Consider the following 24407-nt stretch of genomic DNA (forward strand, 5'->3'; position numbering starts at 1 on the left):
TTGCTGTGTAAAACAAACAAAAAAATCAGTACAATACAAAGCATATGTTTTTAATTAATTTTCACAAGTATAACAAGCCAGCATGTATATTATTTATTCTCATTATTTCCATTTACAGTAGGAGTCGCTTTGTGTACTAACACAGGAAACATGCACCAGTTGATTGCCCTCATGGTTTCAGATCTGTGAGAACAAAAGTACCTAAATTGAATGCATATAATATACATTTTTAAAAAAACAATTAAATATGTTTTAAAATGTCAAATGACCCTGTGCTCATAAATATTGAAAACGAATGGTTTGAAACAGGATGTTCTAATGGCAAAAACTAATGCGTGGTGAGAACATGTATTATATACAAACATCAATACTTTTGAGCAAAGGGAAATTTTGAAGGGCAAAACACTAGTTGGCCTGTGCATGTTTATCTGTGCGTCATCAGCGTCTCCTGATTGATCATACTTTGCCTCCTCCACCCAGTGGTGTGAGCCCACCACAGTGATGGCCACAATGCAAAAGGAATGTCGTCCGGGTTTCCTCCCTTTTCATTCAGAACTACAAGAGTAAAAAAAGACGACAAAAGGTTTTCAAAATAACGCTTCACAGATTTCAGCAATGAAAACAGGACTGTAGAAACCAGAACTTACATTTTTTAGGAACTCCTCTGCAACAATACGAGCCCTGGCGTTGACAGACAGCTTCATTTCACTGATCTCTTTGTCAATTTCCTCCATGAAATGGATAACAAAGTCCACCAGTTTATGTTTGTACATCTGCTCTGTGTGGAAGTTGGTGATGAGAAAACTGATGTCGTAACCCTGTAAAATTAGGATGATAACAAAAGATAAGGGTCGGATATACATTTTAGTTTAAACTGAATACAGTGAACTTCATCAGCAACAAGTCCCACCAGTGTCAACAAAAGGTCACGTTGGTTCCACATTTCTTTAAAAGGACAACTTGCCCCGATATTTCAGGCAGTTTTAGTAGCTGAATAACTTTATAATAATCGCCAACTTACCTCCACAGGTTTCCTCCTCAGAATGAAGAAGTTCTCTGCTCTCATCATCATGAAACGCATGAATTTATGGCACAAAATCTTTTCAATCTCATCCGCCTACAACAGCAGATTATTAAAAGATTAATATACATGACAACCAACGCCTTTAAAGTAACCATCTGTTAGTATCTAAACACATTAGAAATGACAAATGACACAATAAATTGACCTGCTTGACAGCAATGCTGACTCTGACAGAGTTGATAGAGCCCTCAATCAGAACTTTCTCCTTGTCATTACGGCTGATGATCACCGGCTGGAGAAGCAACTCTTTACTACTCCTATAAGTGGGCATGCAGAGAGGAACAGATTACAGACCCTGTTTGGATTAAAGTGGCCTCAGAGTCACAGGTAAAGTTGCAGAAACAAACTCACCGCACTTCCACCTCTGGCTTGTTGTGCCTTTCCACCACTTGCGAGGAGAAATTCTCCAGGCAGAGGGCGGCCTGCAGAGTAGCACGCACTGCATTTAGATAAGGACGCAAGGTTGCCGTCTGAGGGGGACAGGGTGAGAAGAGTCAATTAAACAGACTGTAAAGAAGCTCTGGAGATGCACACTCACTGATTTCATTGCACATGATCACATGACACAGATCGAAGAGTCTGAAGCCTTGACTTAGCCTTTGATACTTGTCGGTTATCTTAATCTACACAATCTAGACAGTTTAGAAAAAAGGTACATCAACCAAACCACCCCGAGCCTCTGAGGCACACCAGCTTTTTCTTTGGTCACTCCTCAAGCTGCAATCCTTCTGACCTCTGGGATTCTGAACACTGTCTCATGAGACCCACTCTCAGTACCTGCAGGCAGACTTACTCATCGAGGTGTTAACCAGAGGCAGGTACTTTAGTTCCCACAGAGACAGGAACAGAGAGCCTTTAGACCACAATGTTTTACCAGAATATCCAGAAGCTTTGAACATGTCTCATTCAGATCAAATGTCCTCCTCAAGGATTTTGTTTAGAATTACAGAGGTGTGCCAAACTACATCTGGTTAGGTCCTGAGCTACCATCATACACCATACTGCATTGGGATGTTTAATAGCTGAGCCTCGTACCTAATTTTACTGAAACTTAGCAAATAAAAAGAGAATACAAATAGGCTACTGGAAGCATGAACTACTGCTGTTTGGCAAACACAACGTAGTGGTCCCTTTATCCAAGTGTTGATTTAACAATAATAATATCCATAGTTTAGAAAATACAGTATAAAACCCCATAACGTCATCTGCTCTGTTAAGACACAGCTGCAGTCAGCCAGTTTGAGGTAGGAACAAACAGACAGTCATTTTAATGTTAAAGGGACAAAGAAGCGACAAAGACTAAGTATTATTAATAATAATATAATATAATATAATATAATAATACCCTTTATATCAGCTGGTTTCAGTGACAGCCGGCTACTCAGGTTTTCTCTCGTTGTTCATCATTCAATCTCTAATTTCACGTTACTTAGCAACCGCGTGTTATTGAGGGGGTCAGGACCCCCCACCTCACCTGGGATCAGCATGTTTTCACCTTTGACTGATGATCTTTTACTTCTCATCTTTTCTTTAAACCGACTAGCTTCCATTAGCCTGATGGCTAATAGTAGCCTTCCTGCTAGGCTAGTTCAAACACGACTTAAAGCGTAACTATCCTTTTCTAATAGATGCGATGTTAGTCAAGCAGGGGGATGAGTAAACGTCTATATGAATGACAGTGTTATACATGTTACTGTACAAAATACATTAATTTAGCATATTAGTATAGTTTCTCTTACCATTTCTCTATGTGATGAGCGGCGGCTAAAGGCGGAAGTAGCTGCACTGTGGTTAGCTTTCCGTGAACAGACAGGAAGTCAACTCTTCCTCTTTGCTGCTGCTGCTGCTGCTGGAGAGTTTTTACAGTCAAGAGAATAAATACGGAAACAAATAATGTTACGTGAATCAAAATGGTTAATCATTTATTTAATTATTATTCTGTTCGACTTAAAGCCAGACTGTCATAAAATGACCAACACGTGGTGTTCAGGTTTGATTCAGAGTTTGAAGGATCGTTTGTGTTCCAGAAAGGATTTATTTATTATAACAATCCTATGAAAGTTCCTTTGTTATAGATTCAGAGTACTACAATATTGGTTTTAAGGTTACGTGCATCATTTACAGCACACCCGCCGCTATCGGCGGGCCGAAAGGGGCCGGGCACGCCCGCACATAGATACATATAAACACTAGATGACGCAGGCGGGATTCTCCGGCGTAGCGACATGGCGGCCATCTTGGGTCAGGCAGCTGACGTGCTGCGTTCTATGGGAGCAGATGGAAGGTGAGTGATGAGCTTAAACAAAAATACTCTTAGCTCCATGAAATATTGACGAATTTACAAACGGTTTGCTTTATTACAAACCGTATTATACGTAGGTAAGACACATGATATTTGTACATGTTGAAATTGCCGCTTTTGTTTTGAAAAACAACTTCAGTGTGAAACATAATTGTGTCCAGCCTATTTGTGTATGTTATCATGGCTGAGACAACAATCAAGATTAATTTACAGACTAGTACGAAACCAATAACGTTTTTATACAACCCCATTGATGTCTGTCTGACTGTCTCTGTGAAGGTTGTTGTATTTATTAGCTGTCTAACTTGGCTTAGTGGCTGCCATGGGTGCACCTTGTTACATTGACTCAGCTGATGTCAGATGTATATCTTTAATCTGTTGTCTACATGTTTCAGCTGGTCCTGAAGAAAATACAATACAGTAAGTGTCAGGCTAAATAATTAATTACAGGTGTATGTGTGCATTGTTAGCTGTTATTTACATTTCATTATTGGAATTGTAAGTTTTTTTGTTTTTGTTTTGTTTGTTTACTTTAGGAGGACAGGAGTATATGGACATGGTGTGGTTGGATACTGAAAAAAACCTCAGCGAATGGATTGTACATTATTCAATATCTCTGTGAATTGTTTTATTTCATTAAAGGTATTACAAACAAATGCTGTTCCTTCTCTTCTCCACTGCCAATGTTCATATCTGAAAGGGCGAGGAAACTTCTTGTTTCGTCTACTTTTCTTCCTTTGTTGGATTATGGCGATGTGCTGTACATGGGCGCCTCTGCTAAATGTTTACAGTCGTTGGATACCGTGTGTCACTGCGTGTTGAGATTTGTGACAGGTTGTGGATGCCTTACTCGTCACTGTGATCTGTACATGAAATCTTATTGGCAATCCTTAAAGGTGTGCGGGTATTTACACTGGCTCAATGTTATTTATAAAGCTCTTCTTGGTTTGGTGCCATCATATTTATGTGACTGCACACTTTCAGAGAACCAGAAGCCAATACGCCTTTCGTTCCTGTGATGTTTTGAAACTGTCTGTTCCTTGTGTCCACACTGAGCTCGGAAAAAGAGCGTTCAGTTTTGCTGCTCCCTCTACCTGGAACTTTCTCCAAAATGACTTGAAAATGGCCGACCTCATTTCACTTGAAGCCTTTGGCTCAATCTTAAAGGACAAAAAACGCAAGGCAATCGTACAATGTCTGTATGTCTGATTGTAACCTGTCATCACGACTATGCACTTTATCTAAAAACCGATCTGCTCATTGTAATTTTTTTTTTTTTTACTTTTACTTACTTTGTAAGCTGTTTTAATCATGACATGTGCTGCTGCCCTCTTGGCCAGGTCACCCTTGTGAAAGAGATCTTGATCTCAATGGGTTAATTAACTAACCCAAATAAACAATAAATACAGAGTCTATATTTCACTGTTATGTATTTAGTTATTAAGCATTTGCATCTTCTCTTGTCAGTCTTGACTTGTTTGCAGTTCTGTTTGTGTATAAAAATGTAACTTGTGTGTTATTTGCCTACCAATAAATGTTTCTCTTCTTCTGTCAATCATTTCAGTATTCACTCTAAATCATCAATAAGAGAACGGAAGATAGGCTACATGATCGAGCTGTTAGGATTTCTGCACAACTATTATTCTTTGTGTCAAAGACATTATGACAGAAATTAAAACCAGCCTGAGAGATTCAAGCTGAACTCTGTGGTTTTAATGTGTCTTGGACTGATCTGTAAACGGATGTCCTCCAATCATCATCACAGGCACTAATGATGAACCTTGAACTCTGACGTTTTTGTGCGCTATGATTTCATTGCTAGAGGTCTCCTGTCAGTCTTAATATCTTGTAGTCCATGTTGTGGAAACTATAAACTACATTCAAATACCCTGTTGCCACACATGGGAGATAATGAAGGTAAACTGTCTAGACGACCTGCATTATTATTTAAAGTAAGTGTTTTCACTTTATAGTGAGCTACTTCTGTTTTACTGTTAGCTGTAGGCTAACGCTAGCTAAAATGGAACTGCTAGCCCGTTAGCTTTATGTAGCGCTGTTTCCATAGAAACGTAAAAACAGTTATTTTCGTTGAAAGTTGAGCTTATATTTGTATTTGTTCGCAGTTTAAGTTGTTTTCTCTCTGATCTGCAAATGTTATGAGGCTACTTAGATGTAATATCGACCAATACTTTTTTTTTTGCGAGTGGACACTTTAAATTTGCTATTATCTAAATGTCTGTTGCGGGGGGCGGATATGGCAAAGTTGGTAGCGCGTTCGACTTTTGACCACAAGGTTGTAAGTTCGAGCCCCGCTGTGTCCCTTGGCAAGACACTTAACCCCCCGCATGCCTAACACAATTGGGTATGCGCAGCTAAAGGGATGACAATCCCTCACACACATTGAGTGAGTGAATGACAAAATTAAGTCATACATAACACTTGATTGTTAATCCACCACATAGTCCAAACATTGATTTCTTTTTCAACCAGAAGGATTACTATCGATAGTGTGTCATTTTATTCAGCAGAGATCAAGCATACACATTATCCAGGTAAAAGTGAAACTTTTATTTTTTATTATTATGTGAATTTAATATTTGTCTAAATATTTAACAGCAAAAAAAAATCCCCACCAGATAAATAAGGACCCAATGTGAAAGAGATGCTACAAGATTAAAACCTGTATTTTACTATATTTCAAGAATACAACTGGAAGATAAGATCAACCTGAATGATCCTCAATGTTGTGTTTACAGCTGCTCAAGAGTCAGGGTAAATGAAAGAGAAGTTTTAAGATAGATGTTAATATTAGGATGATGAGGTTTCCTGTGGCTCAGCGGTCAGCTGCACCAGGTGAACACTGACCTGCTGGAGGCCGAGCAGTGAAGGTTTGTGTTTTCATATAAATGATGTTCCGCAATGCCATTGTTTGAATTCCAAAAAGTCAGGGCTGGAAGATTCCTTATTGTAACCCCGGCAGCAGACGACAGCACCCAGACTGCTGACGATAGTCAAATTTATGTGCCACTGAAAAAGAAAGATGCCTTTTGTCTGGATCCACTTCTGTCATGTCTTGAAGACATCAAGTCCTGGATGTCGTTGAACTTTTTAAAATTTAACGACAACAAAACTGAAGTGATGGTGTTTGGCCCGAGTGGCTCTGTTAAAGCCCCCACTGTTGACTTGGGCCCTTTGGCACACTTTTTGAAGCCGACAGTCTCAAACCTGGGCTTTAAGATGGACAACGATTTTAAATTGGATCGGCAAATTGGTGCAGCTGTTAAATCCAGCTTCTTTCACCTAAGGCGGCTGGCAAAGGTGAAGCCTTTTATTTCACAAAAGAACTTTGAAACAGTAATAAATGCCTTCGTCACATCTCGGCTGGATGACTGCAACGCACTATACGTCGGAGTCAGCCAGTCCTCCCTCGCACGGCTCCAGTTAGTTCAGAATGCTGATGCTCGCCTCCTAACCGGAGCACGAAAGAGGGAGCACATTACCCCAATTCTGGCCTCCCTCCACTGGCTGCCTGTGCATTTTAGAGTTCATTTTAAGATTCTTTTATTTGTTTTTAAATCTTTAAATGGTCTCGCCCCACCTTACCTCTCTGAGCTGCTCCATCCCTACACTCCTGCCCGGTGCCTCAGGTCAGCTGACCAGCTGCTCCTGGAGGTACCGAGGTGTAAGCGGAAGCTCAGAGGGGATAGGACTTTTTCTTCTGCCGGTCCCAAACTCTGGAACGACCTCCCTCTCCATATAAGACACGCCCCCTCACTGTCCATTTTTAAAACTCATCTTAAAACATATTCTTTGGCTTTTAACCCAGCATGAGACTCTGTTCTTGTTTTAGTGTTTTATTGTTTTTATTGTTTTATTGTTTTAACCCTGTTAGTGTTTTACTTATGTTTTATGTTTGTGCTCTTCATGTATGTACAGCACTTTGTCACAGCTACGGCTGTTAAAAGCGCTCTATAAATAAAGTTGAGTTGAGTTGAGTTGAGACGATCACATTGATGATCTTGGCCTTGACTGGCGTGTGGAAATCCAGGGCCTGGTGAACATTTTTATTTTTTCCTCACCACTTATTGTTTTAATCCTTCAGGAAACCACTCTTTTCTCTTTTTTACGCAAGATTTACTGCAGTTCAAAACAATGACATTGTGAAACATCATTTTTATGAACACAAACCTCTGCTCGTCCATTGAGGCCTCCAGCAGGTCAGTGTTCACCTGGAGTATGGAGTTATTTAAGAGCCAATAAGTCACAAACAAACAGAAGGCGATTTACAAATGCCCCAAGATCCACAAATGGGTGTACGAAGATTCACAAATGCAAAACGCGATCCACAAATGCAAAATTCAACTCCAATGCATTTTTTTCCACAACCGCAAAGCGAGATTTTCATTTGTGGAGCGCCCCCTTCTCTCACTCTTATTTCGCCTGCATGATCCGCAAACGTAATCGTGATCCAGAAATGCGAGCTTCCTGAAGCAACCACACCAAAACAGCAGAGGGCGCTGCATCTTCTCTGTCTTACCCAAAACCGTCAACAACAGTTCAACAGATCTTGTATAACCTTCTTTGTGAATAGCAGTTAGGTTGTAATGGAAAGCCGAGACACTATGGAGCTTTTCCATTCAGGTTTTTCATCTCTTTGAGCTGGCAAAATGAGTTGATCTGCAGTAAACGATACTAACCGACCTGTGTTTGCATTTTCTCGGTAAGTAAAAAATTGATTTATGTATCAAGTGTAAGGTAACTTATCTGGCATCATTCTAATTTTTAACATGAGCGAACCTAATATCTGACATCCTATGTATCTTGATATTGTTATATCGTTGTGTACATGTTTACAGTCCGAGTAATAAGTGTGTTATACAGAGAGTAGCAGGTCACCATGCAGGCTGAAGTTCATAGTACTGTATACTAAAGGCTGGTTTACACAGCAGGATTTTAAAATTGTCGGCCTATTTCCCAAACTTTAGAGACCACACACATGGCGATAAGGAGGTTTTACAGTTTTGGTCGTACAGTGTGTTGTGTGTGCGGCCACACGGCAACATCAACACGCCACACACAAACTGATTTCAACATCCCCCGATCAGACGGGAAATCTTGCAAAACCTCTCAAGATCAAACGTGATTCCAGAGTCAACAAACGGTCTTTTCATAGACGAGAATAAAATGCACTTTGTCAGCCTCTGCATTCAAAATGATTTCAACAAGACAATTCTGTCTTCCTATTTCCCTCTTTTCACCAACATTTTATCATACATTAAACTGAGGATTTCCTTTTTTCTTGTTGTCTCTCTCTCTCTCTCTCTCTCCCAGCTCGTCCCCTCCAGTGTGCTCCTCTCCTCTCTCCAAAGCCCGCTGCTGCTGCTGCTGCTGCTGCTCTGTAGGACGGGACGGATTGGAGGACATCACCACTGCTTCTCTTGCCAGAGTGTTTCGTTTATGTCCGATCATACCCAGCGCTGGACTAGAGCTGAAACGATTCTTCGAATAACTCGAATAATTCGATTACAAAAATTGTTCGAGGAATTTTCGCTGCCTCGAGGCCTCGTTTAGTTGTTGGTTTTTTCTGCAATCATCAAAACTTTGCCATGAGTATTAAACACGTTTATTGTAGCTGCAGCTACCTGCTCCTCTCTCTGCTGCACAGACACTTTAGCTCTAACGCACACACACACACACGAGCGTGGCGTGCCCCTTTTAACTTTTAGTACAATTGATCCGTGATCCATACGACCAAGTTAAGAACATGTGATCTGGTCAAACGGTCGGCTTTTCTCCATTCACTCCGCAGACAGAGATGCACGTCTTTTAATGAGCAGGCTGATTAGATGAAGAGTCTAATGTTGTCAAAGCTAAATCAAGAGAGAAATTGTTTTCGTTTTTATATATTTAAAGTTTCTCCATTTCCTGATCTGATAAAATGATTGAATCTATGACTTCAATCTGTGATTGATTCAACAGAACATAATGCTTTCTCAGTTTATTATTTCAGCTGTTAAAACATGTTTGGCCTGTGTGTTTCATCTACCTGCCACCTTGACCAGTGAATCAGAAAGTGAATTTGGGACCCTGTCAGTAATATGGTGAGCATCAGCAGCTGTAGAGCAGAGGTGGTTGGTTGTAACAAGCAGGCGTTACCATGGTAGCTGCAAAGACTGCAAGCAGGTTTGCAGGGACGACCCGAGATGAGTTAAACTTTAATGAAGCAAAAGTATGATTTATTCGATTACTCGATTAATCGATCGGGATATTCGATAGAATTCTCGATTACTAAAATATTCGATAGCTGCAGCTCTACGCTGGACAGCAGTCTGATGTGAAACAGTGAGTGTCGCACCCGTGCCACTGAGGACACAGCTCGTACCTCCTGAGCAATGCGTGACAATTCATTCAAAAGATGAAGGGAAGAAAAGAGAGGTCTTGTTTAATACTGAGGTTTTTCTTATAAGCCACATTTATTTAATTTACATACATCTGCTATTACTTGAAAATACTGTACATTTGCCTCTTTGAAACCTGTATAACCCACAAAAACCTTAAATACTACCTCCATCTAACTGAACAACCAAGTGAAAGAAAGTAGCTTAAAATGCCACACTATGTTTTTAAGCAAAATCTGTATTTCATAAAGTCAGTTACAAGACTAGTGTGACATTTCATATGTGATTGAATAAAATATAAATGTAATTCCCTTCTCAGTCGTGTCTGTATTATGCCATTCTACTCTCTTTATTTGTATGCTGTCTTTAACACAAACCTGCATTAAATGTTAAACACTCAAGTGTTGAAGTACTTTTAAAGCTATTGCCCTTGAAGAACATGAGAAATTGTCAGTAATAAAAGTGAGGAGGTTCCTGGTTTGAATCCCCGTCTGTTTGCATGTTCTTTCCGACTTCCTTCCACAGTCCAAATGTGTTCACTGTAAGGAGTAAAGGAGTCCATCAGGTGAGATGGAACATTCAGCTTCTTTTTTTATAATTAATGCATCACAATGGGATACGTAATGTTTAGACAACTCTGATTACTACACTTACTTCTGGTATTTGTATCAGCCATTCTTGGCACAGCTGGGCTGCGTAGTCAACAAGGCAGTAAGCTATATTAGCTACAGTCCACACCTACTGGGTAAAACCGAGCAGTGCTTCAGGAAGCTCGCGTTTCTGGATCACGGTTACATATGTGGATCATGCAGGCGAAACGAGTGAGAGAAGAGGGCGCTCCACAAGTGAAAATCTCGCGTTGCGGTTGTGGGGAAAAATGCATTGGAATTGAATTTTGCATTTGTGGATCTTCTCTTAAATAACTCCATACTCCAGGTGAACACTGACCTGCTGGAGGCCTCAATGGACGAGCAGAGGTTTGTGTTCATAAAAATGATGTTTCACAATGTCATTGTTTTGAACTGCAGTAAATCTTGCGTAAAAAAGAGAAAAGAGTGGTTTCCTGAAGGATTAAAACAATAAGTGGTGAGGAAAAAATAAAAACGTTCACCAGGCCCTGGATTTCCACACGCCAGTCAAGGCCAAGATCATCAATGTGATCGTCTGGGTGCTGTCGTCTGCTGCCGGGGTTACAATAAGGAATCTTCCAGCCCTGACTTTTTGGAATTCAAACAACGGCATTGCGGAACATCATTTATATGAAAACACAAACCTTCACTGCTCGGCCTCCAGCAGGTCAGTGTTCACCTGGTGCAGCTGACCGCTGAGCCACAGGAAACCTCATCATCCTAATATTAACATCTATCTTAAAACTTCTCTTTCATTTACCCTGACTCTTGAGCAGCTGTAAACACAACATTGAGGATCATTCAGGTTGATCTTATCTTCCAGTTGTATTCTTGAAATATAGTAAAATACAGGTTTTAATCTTGTAGCATCTCTTTCACATTGGGTCCTTATTTATCTGGTGGGGATTTTTTTTTGCTGTTAAATATTTAGACAAATATTAAATTCACATAATAATAAAAAATAAAAGTTTCACTTTTACCTGGATAATGTGTATGCTTGATCTCTGCTGAATAAAATGACACACTATCGATAGTAATCCTTCTGGTTGAAAAAGAAATCAATGTTTGGACTATGTGGTGGATTAACAATCAAGTGTTATGTATGACTTAATTTTGTCATTCACTCACTCAATGTGTGTGAGGGATTGTCATCCCTTTAGCTGCGCATACCCAATTGTGTTAGGCATGCGGGGGGTTAAGTGTCTTGCCAAGGGACACAGCGGGGCTCGAACTTACAACCTTGTGGTCAAAAGTCGAACGCGCTACCAACTTTGCCATATCCGCCCCCCGCAACAGACATTTAGATAATAGCAAATTTAAAGTGTCCACTCGCAAAAAAAAAAAGTATTGGTCGATATTACATCTAAGTAGCCTCATAACATTTGCAGATCAGAGAAAAAACAACTTAAACTGCGAACAAATACAAATATAAGCTCAACTTTCAACGAAAATAACTGTTTTTACGTTTCTATGGCAACAGCGCTACATAAAGCTAACTGGCTAGCAGTTCCATTTTAGCTAGCGTTAGCCTACAGCTAACAGTAAAACAGAAGTAGCTCACTAAAAAGTGAAAACACTTACTTTAAATAATAATGCAGGTCGTCTAGACAGTTTACCTTCATTATCTCCCATGTGTGGCAAGTGCTCGTCAACTAAAAACTGGCTAATTCTATTCAATTGGATTCATTAAAAATTCTCTTAATTTAGAATTGCATAAACATAAAGATTATATTTAATGCAATCAAAATAATCAGATACTATCTTAAACATTTTTGTTTGAAAGTTACTTCAATAATTGCCACAAAATCAAGGACGCATTTATATTGAATACATTTTATCAGATATATTAAGTTAAATGTACATGACTACAGAATCATTTATTAGTGTACCGGGTCATATTGCTGTTGGTTATGTTTAACGTGATGTTTGCTTGCTGCGCGAATACAGTATAGCATTATTAAATATGCGTACTGGCTGATAATAATTGTGTATATTTAAAAAGTGCACAAAGCATTATAGCTGCTGAGCTTCAGTTGCTTTCCTCCATGGTTTCAGACCTTTTTTGTTTTGCTCTCTAACTCCAAGATGTCTGATGATTAAAATGGTTTCATTCATGATATTCTTTAAGAGAAAGAAACAGGAGAGTCAAGCATCATGTGTGAACACCTTCGGAGTCCTGAAGAGAGGCCTAACTTTGCCAATATTAACCTGACAAGAACACCTGGAAACAAAACAACACTTCGATATACTGAGCACATGAGGCAGTGCCTGCATGCACGACAAAATTAACTTTGAAAACAAACTTGGACACACAATCCCACACCATTGATATATTCAAGAGTTTAATTATTTGACGTCCCAGTTTTCTTGACTACATCATTGGCATCGCAGTGATTTTTTTTTTTCGATAAGGAGAAAGAGTTATACCAGGGCAGAGAGTTGGATTTTTCTTTCAATGGAAAGTGAGACCATCCATTTTAGTTTGATCCACCTGCCGTTTACCACCTGTACACCGTAATGCACAATCCGTTAAAAATATTAAGTACTTAGCCAACCTGAGCTACAAGCAGATAGCAAGAACAGCTATAACATAGACATGACAGAAGACGGGTGTTTGCTGTGTTGGTGACACAATGTAATTGCACAGCGTTGAAAGATGTCTGATGCGGGACAAAACATTTACAGCAGTAATAGTAGCAGAACAATTAATGTTACATAAAAGGCAAATATTAATATATTGAGGAATAAACCTTGTTTTACACTGTGGCTGCGTTATCAGCTTCTCTACTTTTCAACATTTCTTCTGCAGTGTGAGGAAATTCTAAACCCCTTAACGCAACCTTTGAGGGGAAAAGGCAGTACAATCACCAAAGTGTTTGAGGGGAGATTTGACGGGGCAACCTTTGAACCTACAAATTTGAAGAATACCAAAAGGCGTGTGCTAGCAGACGTTGTCCAAAATCAGTCATCCCTCTTTAACATTTAAAGGCAAAAACATAAAAAGAAAGTGCAAAAAAACAAAAATGTGTTTTAGATTGGCTTGAAAAATAACACCAGCCAATTAAAATATATTTATATATATATATTTATATATATATAGTTCAACTTGATTATTTGACACATTGGCAAAAGAAAGCAAAGAAAAAGCAGAAAGAGAGAATAAGATACTTGGGATGCTGACATTAGCCAACATCTTCTCACATTACAGAGCATCAGCCAGTCCTACAGAGCTCTTCACTGCACTCTTTGAACATGGCTCCATTTTCCCCTTTTCAGTGTGAGATGCAGGGGCCAGAAGATCACTTCCAATCGAGTCTGAGATTGTCGGGTCAGAAGGGCTGTCATTCTTCTCTCAAGCGATCTTTGGGAAAAGGATTTGTCAGCAAATTTTCTTAAGAGTACACTAGTGTAATAATTTGTGTGCTAAGTTTGTGTTTTTGTTTGAGGGGCGTGTACATCCATGTGCAGCATACTGCGTGATGGGTGGTGTGGATGGAATGAAGAGTGGGGTGAAGGAGGAAGACCAGAAGGGAAGTACTTTCCCAGGGAGCAAGGTGCAGGTGATGTAACCGGTGTTTCAGAGAGCCAAGAGAGAAGATGGTCCAAGTGTTCCCTCAGCAGCTGCAGCTTTCTGCTGAAGGTTTAGCTCTGTCGTTCCTATCCAGTTTTATGGGCTCTGGGAATTCATTATACAGCTCCACCTCTGTCTCCTGATGATGCAAAACAAAGAGGAAAATAGTCAGCAAGAAAAAAAAGACCCCTAGTCTTTTATTTGGCATTTCAAGCTATGTGTACATACCTGTTTGAGAGCATTACGTGCAATTGTCTGGAATGCCTGTTCTACATTGATGGCTTCTTTAGCGCTGGTCTCAAAGTAAGGGATGTTGTTCTTACTCTGACACCAAGCCTGGGCCCTTTTGGTGGTTACCTAAGTGTAAGAAGAGGCAGAAATGATCATGTAGGTAGCCGACATGCACATGTTTGATTTCAAGGTTTGAAATGAACAAAATATTTAATATATTTAACGCTTATTATTTTCCACAATTAAAGCAGGCCGAGTTCATTACACACCATGAAAAGAATATTATCATGAAACATAAGAGGCTGAGGGTAAATAACCATTATGAGGCTGTGATGATCAAGGTTCTATTGTAGTCTGGTGGTTTCATTTCCACATTAATTATATTGTACTGGACCAGGAGAAATATTTCACATAAAATAGGACAAAATTAATTTGCTCACACTTTCATCTACAGTCCTTTAGTATGACACTATGACCACACTGTCCCTGTTCTCCTCCTCAAAAGGCTCATCTAAGCAAGAAGCTTCTGAAACTCTGATCACTTTCTCCACAAACTCTTTAAGAATAATTATCCACAAATTATTAAAAATATATAGCAGCATATTCATATACAATGTATTGTAATGACAGAAAACCAATAATATGCGTCAAAAACATTCATTTTTAATACTGTAGGCAAAAAAAGTTCAATATAATTTTATTGAAAATAAATTCTAATCATTTCATGACAAAACATTTTTTTGTTACATTTATTTATTTATTTTTTACTTGTCTGGTTTGAAACAAACAAACAAACAATTATGGCTAACTTGCACAATGGTAATAGATCACTCTGTACAAACTGGCATCATCCGGCTCCTACATGAATTGTGTACACGCAAAGATTTTAAAAATCTTAAACGATTCTGAAAATGTGGAAGGGCCCTCACATGACAACAAGTCACAACAGATGAACAGTTCAGTTCTTATAGTGTTTGATCTGCGACGAGACGACCACCTCACCAACAACTGGAGTCTCCAACATCAAAACATAAACTGGTGTGGTCAAACGCGACAGAAGAGTAAACAAAAAAATGGTCAAGCTAAATGTGGCTAGCTGTTAGCTGGTAGATCTATTACTCTAAACATTTTGGTCCAACTCTTTTCTTTGTTCGTCACAGTGTGGTTTGTTGTAAGGACCACGTTCAAACACTTGTATTGTTGCCACAATTCACCAAGTTGGTCCTGATAATGACATCAACCAGGTGACCATTCACAGAGTCTGTGCTCGGCTGTCCTCGGTCTCCCCTCCCACACAACAGGACTTCTAATGGGAATTATTGAAACTGTTTTATATTCACAATTTCAAATCGGGGCGGCCCCTATTGTCTTACGAGCAGATCGGAGAGGGTAAAAATGCCTCTTAACACACGTCACACCACAAGAACATCTGGCAAGATCATTTTTGAAACCATCAGATAATCGGGCCTTTGCTGACTTTGACTGGAAGAAGGAAGTCGGACCCTAAAATCAGCCCAATTATCTTGCAGTGTGTGCTCCGCTTCAGTAGCTCTCCCTCACTTGCTTTTTCTACCTGCCTTGCTGGCTGCCCATGGCACCACAGCTGGTTGTTTGGTGCATCATTTGGTGGGAAGAGTTTAAGTAGCAGAGGGAGAGATGAAAGGCTTTTTCCATTGACATCTCATGTTGCTTAATGCAACTAAAAATGATTCTTGCAAAAGCAGTGGGCAGGTCTTCATTCCTTTATAGTATTATGTTGGTTTCTTTGCATTTGATCTGATCTATACCTTTCCACAGACGTGTAGTTTGCCTCTATAGTCTTTCTCCTCTGTTAACATCAAGTGCACTGTGATTCTCATACTCCATGGGCACTTCTGGGATGTGATTGACAAAGTATTAAAAAAAAGCAAGAAATAATACAGAGCAACTCTCAAAGTCCAGATTTGAGTGACCTCATTTGCGGCTAAAGCTATGGTTATTAAGAGAGGCAGAACCTTTATAAACCTGCTTAAACTTTTACCCCAAATCACATCAGCAACACTTCCTGTTGGGCGCTTGTGCTGGTTATTATGGTAACGTTCATTCTTTTAGGGCTTAGTCCGTCTGTTTACCAGCCAACGCACACAGTGGCAGCCATAGTGCTGTTTTTGTTGCCGCAGTAAACACTACTCCCAACCAAATAAGATTAACATGAGTGAAAAAGCAAAAGCTGTTTCTGATGCGTTATGATACTGAACTTATTGAAAGGACCTGACACTTAAATGCAGCATGGGTAACCCTATGAGAAAATATCATGGAGGAATTCATACCAACCTGTCTATTCTCCAAGTCAATCTTGTTGCCTAGCACCACAAAGGGGAAGTTCTCAGGATCACGAGGGCTGGCCTGGATCAGAAACTCGTCCCTCCAGCTGTCGAGCGTCTTGAAGGTGTTGGGTGCAGTCACATCGAACACCAGCACGCAGCAATCTGCTCCGCGGTAGAACGCAACACCCAGAGACTGGAACCTCTCCTGGCCAGCTGTGTCCCAGATCTGCACAACCACAACGAGACAAAATGTTCCAGAAATAGACAAGATTACAGGAGATATGAGAAGTCATTCTAGTCCAAGAAAGTTAAAAATAATACATTTTAAATACTAAAAACATTATACATGTTCCTTCAAAAGGATGTGGGGTGGCTTTTTCCAAAACGGTGACTGATCTTAATGTGAAACATGCGAGTACATTGGTCTGTGTAGCCGGCAGGAGATGAGTAAGGTGGAAGGTGTTCAGTGTCTTGAATTTTGCAAGACTCTGACATTGACCTTTAACATTTAAAGACAATCAAGTTAGCGAGCTGGCTTGCCGTTTAGTGGTGAGACCACTGATGTGATTTACATTTCTCCACCTAACAAGTGGAGTCCAAAAGTCAGCCAAACCTGATAAAACAGCATGATAAAACCTGGACGAGGACTTTCGAGCAGCACAAGCCGAGCAGGATGTTACACGCCACTTAGCAAAGTCTCTGGCTATCATCAGTGCTATCTGTAGTCTTTTGTGTTGCTTAAAGTGGTGAAAAGGATCACAGTTGATCGGATCAATGGAAAATGTATCATGAGGGTGTAAAATAAACACACTGCTGCTAAATCCCTGAGTGGAGTCTCTGTGAAGAGAAGGCAGTGTTTAAGAAGTGTGTGCAGGCACATCGGAGATCTGCTGTTCAAACGGGAAGACAACATAGCTCTTAAAATATTGTTGCGTATGGATAGATTTTGGCAGACTTAAATGCAGAAACAAGTGTGAAAGCGTTGATATTTCAGTGTGTGAACACATTAACAAACGCTGCTTCGACTGTTCCGTTTCATCTCACATGTAGGTATGAGCTAGTGACTGTATGACATCCATCAGACACTTAATGTTACTAATGTAGAGCCTGCTGTCGTCTGTAGCAGTAAACTGAACCAAAGCTTAAGCCTTTAAATCAAGATTCAAATCTGATGCTCTTGTGAAGGAGAATCTACCCAGGATGTAAGCCTTTAGGTTGCATGTGCTCTGTACCTGCATGGTGACAAGCCGGTCATCCACCATCACCTCCTTGGTCAGGAAGTCTGCTCCTATTGTTGCTTTGTACTGGTTACTAAACTTCTTGTTCACGTACTGGTTCATTAGGGAGGTTTTCCCAACACTGAGAGCAGACAGAAAGATAACACATGACAGAGATAATAGATAGGAGTATGACACAGCGGAATCTAGACACCATTTACACCAAACAATATCTGATCAATGAACTTCTTTCAAGTGAAGGATATAGATGGACGCATGTATCTGTAGTGTCATAAAACTGGATTTTATCAGAATATAAAAGGGGCCCATGATCCTGTCTGGTAGCTTGGTAAATGTTGTTCTGTAATTTACAGCGACTTAATATTTCCTTTCTGTAATCTGAAAGGCTGCAGCATTGAGACACACTCAGTAATGTAATCTTCTGACTTTGATTGGCTGTTAGAAAAGTGGGCGTTTCCAACCCCCTGCAGTCAGATTTATATTGCTATTGGTTGTTTGTATTTTCAATGTAAACATTTAACACAATTATGAAACAAAAGGGGGAACACAAACATCTGCAGAATACTTAATGCGCAAAATATTCTGCACAGATAATCCAGTGCTGTATTTAGCATGAACATAAACATCATGTAATAATGTTTCTTAAATCATAGCAGGAAGGTTGTATTACGGAGAAGAAAAGTTCTGCCTGGAGACAGCTGATAATATATGGATGCCTGATAACAAGGAAGTAGCACTGGCACAAATCCTCTTCAATAAATCAGATACCTTAGTCTTGAGTTTTCTACATACCAAACAGTTTTGGGAAGGCTCTTAAATCAATCAGTCATCATCACTAAAGCTAACTTTAAGATTATTTCTCACCCTGCATTTCTAGTTTGAACATGTAACAGAGAGATCTGCCCAGTTGTGACTCACCCGGAATCTCCCAGGATGATGACTTTCAGGAGCACTTTCTTCCTGGATGTCATTTTTCCACAGCTGCGGAAAGACAAAGAGCAACAGCTTCAGCACACAGAGAGACACGGCACCCCACGCCTCCCTGACCTCTTCATTGCTACGACCTTCTCACCAGCGTCCTACTGGTCAGAGAGCATATAATCAATGCAAAGAAGCGGAAGTTTGCATTGCGGACAGGCCCTTTGGAAAGCATTAGCCAAAATGATTGTTGGTGTGCATAAAAGATTCTTGGCCTTCAGACCAATCAGGTTTGAATACCACTCATTCCAGTCATGTGCTGTCTAAGCTGTTGGGCAAATCACGAGGAACACATCATTCTTTCTCCCTCACGCAGCACAGGAAGTTTACTCCTAGAGGTCTCAACCACTCTCAGTGCGACACACGCACAGTGACATCTGGCAGTTTTTGTTTTTGCTGATAAATGAATATAAAGGAAACATGGACTTCACTTAAAACCCTGATATAATAAGTTGAAGTTGCACGACAGGGGCACAGATTTGGTTGTGAGTGACGGATATAATATGTGAAGGAACTTTAAGCTAAATCTATTGTTCATGGTTTTCCAGCATGTAGACTCTTGACACTTAAATGTGAACATGAGGGACATTATTTCCACATAATATCTTTCCAGAGTTAGATAAGATTTTCACTAAAAGCTGTGAGTTTACAGCACACATTTTGAAATGGCAGAAAGAAGCCATTAGTTGTAGACTAACTACTCGTTGACTGACATCATGAGGTCTGCTGGATGTTATGAGTGACATGAGGTCAATCAAAGTGTTGGAAACAAAACTCTTTCTTTATTCCCCCTAGCATTCAGTATTGTATTATGGTGGAAATCAAACATAACGACTTCAGATTTCATGGAGGAAACTCTGATAAGAAAAATAAACTTTGTGAGAGTAAAAATAAAAATAAAAATAGCGTTATCTAAAACCGTCTCCATGTAAATAGAGCTAAAAGACCAAAATAAACCTTTATTTCTAAGGAGGCTGCTTTATCTTTTGACACACATTTATCTTATCAGTACTACGTAAACAGTCCAGCAGAGCGCTATTGATGAGAAGGAAAACATTTCTCTGTGCTGTACTGAAATCATTCATGCCCTCAGTGACACAGAGGACTGATATGAATAAGGCTTCTATGATTGAGCTGCTTCATACCACTACAGATGATACTGACAATTTGCTAAAGCCATACAAGTTAGAAGGATAAAGGTATAGAAATGTGTTCAGGGCTGGGAGTCACCAGACGCCCCACAATATGATATCATTGTGGTTTTAAACATTTTAACTGCATACTATGTCCACAAACAACTAAACTAAATCAAGAACTGGTTTGTGAAATGAGAACACTTCATTTCAGTCTTTTTATTTCTAAACCATGGGGAAGTCAAGCCCACAGACTGAGCAACACTGATCAGTCTGATTGTCAGGCTGCTACACCTCACAATCTGAACTGTTGTATAACTCCTGCAGCAATCAAAAACATAAATAGCAAATGCTATGAATATATAAAAAAATGTTGATACTTGGCGTCCATGACACAATATAGTATCGCTACAGAAAATATCACAATACTGCATTTGTTCCCCCAACCTCTAGAAATGTGAGTTTGATCATGTTTTCCGTTCATACACAAATCTTGTTCCTATCAGACCTGCTCCTTTATAGTGAAAAACTACATTCCTGTCATCATTATCGGGCAGTTCATCACAATAACACGTCATAGAAAACAAAAATCCAATCATGAGCTCCTTGTGTACGTCAGCATCTAACATACACAACCCCATTTTATTCCAACTCAATAATTAAACCGACCCACTTTTCTTTTTTTTTTTACCAATTAAAAACTGGAAACATTGAGCTCTTTAGATTAATGTTGAAACAGAGCTTAAAACACAAACACTTGAGTTTGCACCAGGAGCTGGAAAACACACTTGTTTGTGAATAGAGCGGGCACAGCCCTTGAGATCCGGGCATGCTGTGAAGCACAGCTTGAACTCCAGAGCATCAAGGGCGTCTGGGCTCAGACCCCAGTCACACAGATCAGAAGAAACTCAATGCAGATCTGTAACCTTTGACAAGCAGCAGAGTGGTAACATAAAGAGACTATGAAGATGTTCACTTCATTTCTTTACACAACCTGATTGAATCTTGACAATATTTATTTTAAAAAAAACACACTGTTGGGTGAACTCTTATTATTCTACAACTGTTAAACAAGGTCATTACATTTCTCCTTTGAGTCGGTCACTACAAGGATCAAGAAAAAAATCCTCATGCCTCATTTAAGGGCAAACTAACATGTACATTCACACACACTCACAGTGGTAACTATACACCACTGCAGTGATGACTTTAACAATCAGACTGGTTATTGATTGACATTTAGGAGTGTGATCAACTAAATAAAAAGAGTCAATTCACTGAAAGAAGATAGACTGATTCACAGATCACCTCTGATTTAAAACAGTACACAAGCAGGAACCCACCATGTAGAGTGTATAACACACACACACACACACACACACACACACACACACACACACACACAGTAAATTAAAAGTATGGACAGCATAACATAAATCAACATAAATAAAAGTACGGTAATGTAAATTTAGATAGAGGCTATTGAGTTATAAACAAATACACCATTTAATGAGAAATATACTGAACCTACTTGTCTTAATTCAGGTGGCTAAAGCTATGGTTATTAAGAGAGGCAGAACCTTTCTAAACCTGCTTAAACTTTTACCCCAAATCACATCAGCAACACTTCCTGTTGGCTAGCAAAAGACAACAAATGGTTTCCTGACAAATGATGTTTCCCCACATGAGCTTTCAGACAACATTCAACTAAAAAAACCCTCAAGGAGTCAGTGCAGAGGAACATACTGGAAGGTACACTAAGCAGCGTGAAATCAGATCCGGCTGTGTATGCTACGATGTGAACTGTGAGAAAAAGGTTCAGGCTGTGTTAAACCATAAAAGCCCACATGAACAGAAGCTATGTTGAGAAACTATTCAGAGACTCAGCCAGTCCATGCAAACACACAGGATACGAGCAAATCTGAAATTCGAGCTGGTCAAGATTCGCTCGAGGGATGGTTTATATGGTGCAAAAAAAACCCAACCACAACAACATAATGCAAAATAAACAAATCCAGTCTTCATACACAGATGTTGTACAATTATGATTAATGAAATCTTTAAAAGAAAGGGTAAAGACGTTGTATAACAGTGTCAAAATCATAGGTGCTTCAGGATTTTTCTGTTATGATAGCCACAGATAACAGGTTTTTTAATATGTTTGATGTAATGGGTGTTGTAGGCAGTTTGATATGTCGATCTTACTAAACAACAGTAGGACATGTACCTGCGTGACTTATGAGTCACAACCGAAACAAAAAGTAGATAACATGAGAAAACACATGACCATCTGAGTCATGTAGTGTATACCTGCCAACTCTAAAACAGCAATACAGTCCACTTGACTCTTACGGAACATGTCATAAAATCTACCCAGAAACACTGATGCTTGATATAAAAGACTCAATGCGTCTCTATGAGCATGAACACAACATATCAAACTAACAGTAAAAAAGGAGGGCTTCTGTCGATGCCTTGCTCGACTGCCCGAGTCTCCCCTGGTGTCCTTGTTTTTCGGAGTGGACCCAGAGGAGCCACAGGCCGGCCTTGTTTTTGCCAAGTAGCTTCTTGAACATCATTGCACCACAATTAGCCTTCAAAGCATTTGTTAAATAATATTCAACAAAACAATGATGAGTAGACAAATGTCATAAATATTTACACACTTCTGTCGTTTCAAAACTTACCTTTAACTTGTAGCACACAGGGGCACCTACTTCTTGAGCTGGCAGGGATCAAACTAGCTGTTATTGTTCAGGACAGAGAGCCTACGAGGCTGACTAGGCGTTAGCGAGCTAGCTCTCCAGATTTGACTTCGTTAGCTAACGTCAATTTAACGACGTCGTTTTGAATTCTTAGAGAGGCGTTTGTAAGTCGTTACGCGAATAATTATTTTTAAAAAAGAAAGAAATGTCGTAAAATGACAACGTAGATCCTTTCTAATCGGTGTGTTAACTTGACACTTTCCTGTAGGGTTGTCTGCCAGCGAGCTAAATATCTGCAACCCCCAACCTCTGTTCCCCTTTCACTTCCTCCTCCAAAACAACGCATGCGTCCTACGTCACACGCAGTTCCAAAAGAACGCATGCGTCCTGCGTCACACGCAGCCCGATCACTCCAGCCCTCTTGTTGATGAGTTCGTTATCACAGACTCAGAAATCAGGATTGATTTAATTTTTGGTCTCCTGATTGGGGCAAGTTCAACCAGTTCAAAAACGACAAAATATTCAGCTCAATTTAATTTGTTCCCATTTTGTTTTATCATATACGTTAAAGTCCCTCGAGTTTATACTGAACTCGGTAAAACAGCATTTTTCTTTTGATGCCCCAAACTCATGAAATCTCCTCCGAAAAACTCAAAGGAGCAGAGTTCTTCCCTCTCTTCCAGAGTTTAGGAATTTGATTTCGAGCCACTGTGTCTCACTGTCTGTAACTGTTTTTAATAGATCACAGGGGTTTTCCCCTGACTATTTGACTATTTTTTGTTGTTGTTTTTTTTGCTTCTTTTTAAAGTACTTGTAATCTCAACGGCATTGGGAATAAGGGAAAACGTATCCTCTCGAGAATAAATAGAGGTTTGAAATGAAAAAGAAAAATTGTGACGATTTCAGAAGAATTCCTATGAAACAGATTGTGTAGGTCTAGGCCTAATATAAGTACTGGTATAGCGGTTTACTGTTGTTATGTCTGTGAATATAAGTGCAACTCCCTATATGACGCATTTTAACCCGTAAAAAAATCAGCAGCTTATGTGTTTTTGTCAGGACAGAGATAAATAACCCTGATAACATAATCATGGCTATCAGGCTTTGGAGAGTAGTAGGCCACTCGTCAACATTAAACTTTGTTCTCCTTTGAAAGCATGTGTTTAATCGCATGTGTATCATTTGAACAGAACTCAAAGTCCACTGAGTGGCCTTTCTTAAGCTTTTGATCACATTATCCCCATACCCAGGTGAAGATTAATGTTTAAAGTTTAAAGAGAAGACGTTAAAGATATAGATTTGTTTTCACCTCTTTGATTTAACTACACGAGTCGTGATGTTTACGCAAGTGCCACTAAACTGCTCTTTTTATGGGCTTTTCTTATTAGTCTTTGATTGATGAAGTCACAATCTACCACTAGAGGGCAGTCTCAACTCATTTTGGTTTTAAACGAATGAAACGAATCTTCCTCGGATTCCTTGACATAAGTCCACAGTTACGTTTCCAACACTCAGGGGTGTTGGTTTTGTCCAGAGAGAGTGTGAAGGTCACAGATAAGCGATCTGCTGTCTTTGTCTATTTAACAGGATTTAAAGTGTCCATGAGTGCCAAGTAATATGTTTCTGCCAGTGTGTGTCAGATTCAAGTGTGTGTGTGTGTGTGTGTGTGTGTGTGTGTGTGTGTGTGTGTGTGTGTGTGTGTAGCATATTATAACACAAGACTGACAAAATGTTTAATTTCTGAAAACATAGTCACTCGAACTTCCTAAAGAAATGTGATTCATAGTTAGTGAGCTATACAATATGTTGCACAATATATAACATACTATTTT

The 24407-nt window shown here is 39.6% G+C and overlaps 2 protein-coding genes and 1 long non-coding RNA gene across 4 annotated transcripts; 1 reads left to right on the forward strand and 2 right to left on the reverse strand.

The window, feature by feature from the left end:
* Nucleotides 1-29: 29 nt before the first annotated feature.
* Nucleotides 30-2935, reverse strand: arpc4 (actin related protein 2/3 complex, subunit 4). Of its 2 annotated transcripts, XR_013778982.1 has the most exons (7): nt 2824-2935; nt 1436-1554; nt 1230-1341; nt 1022-1117; nt 648-818; nt 463-555; nt 30-183 (listed from the first exon to the last, which is right to left on the reverse strand). XR_013778982.1 is itself a non-coding variant. In XM_079342625.1 (6 exons), the coding sequence occupies exons 1-6, from the start codon at nt 2824-2826 to the stop codon at nt 550-552; spliced, it is 507 nt and encodes a 168-aa protein (XP_079198751.1). In that variant the 5' UTR covers nt 2827-2935; the 3' UTR covers nt 30-549. The 2 variants fall into 2 exon arrangements, 1 of the variants encoding a protein (XP_079198751.1); XM_079342625.1 differs by having other exon boundaries at nt 30-555.
* Nucleotides 2936-4660: 1725 nt separating this feature from the next.
* Nucleotides 4661-9017, forward strand: LOC306822509. Its single transcript, XR_013778892.1, has 2 exons — nt 4661-5338; nt 8718-9017. It is a non-coding gene; the product is annotated as an uncharacterized lncRNA (long non-coding RNA).
* A 3725-nt stretch (nt 9018-12742) lies between these two features.
* On the reverse strand, nt 12743-22930 carry LOC306823198 (ras-related protein rab7-like). The gene is made up of 6 exons (XM_079342620.1): nt 22558-22930; nt 18678-18740; nt 17754-17880; nt 16529-16747; nt 14213-14341; nt 12743-14123 (listed from the first exon to the last, which is right to left on the reverse strand). Exons 2-6 carry the CDS (start codon nt 18728-18730, stop codon nt 14028-14030), a joined length of 624 nt encoding a protein of 207 aa, XP_079198746.1. The 5' UTR covers nt 18731-18740; nt 22558-22930; the 3' UTR covers nt 12743-14027.
* Nucleotides 22931-24407: the final 1477 nt, after the last annotated feature.

This window comes from Symphodus melops (assembly GCF_947650265.1).
Source record: "Symphodus melops genome assembly, chromosome: 4".
In the NCBI taxonomy this organism is placed as follows: Eukaryota; Metazoa; Chordata; class Actinopteri; order Labriformes; family Labridae; genus Symphodus; species Symphodus melops.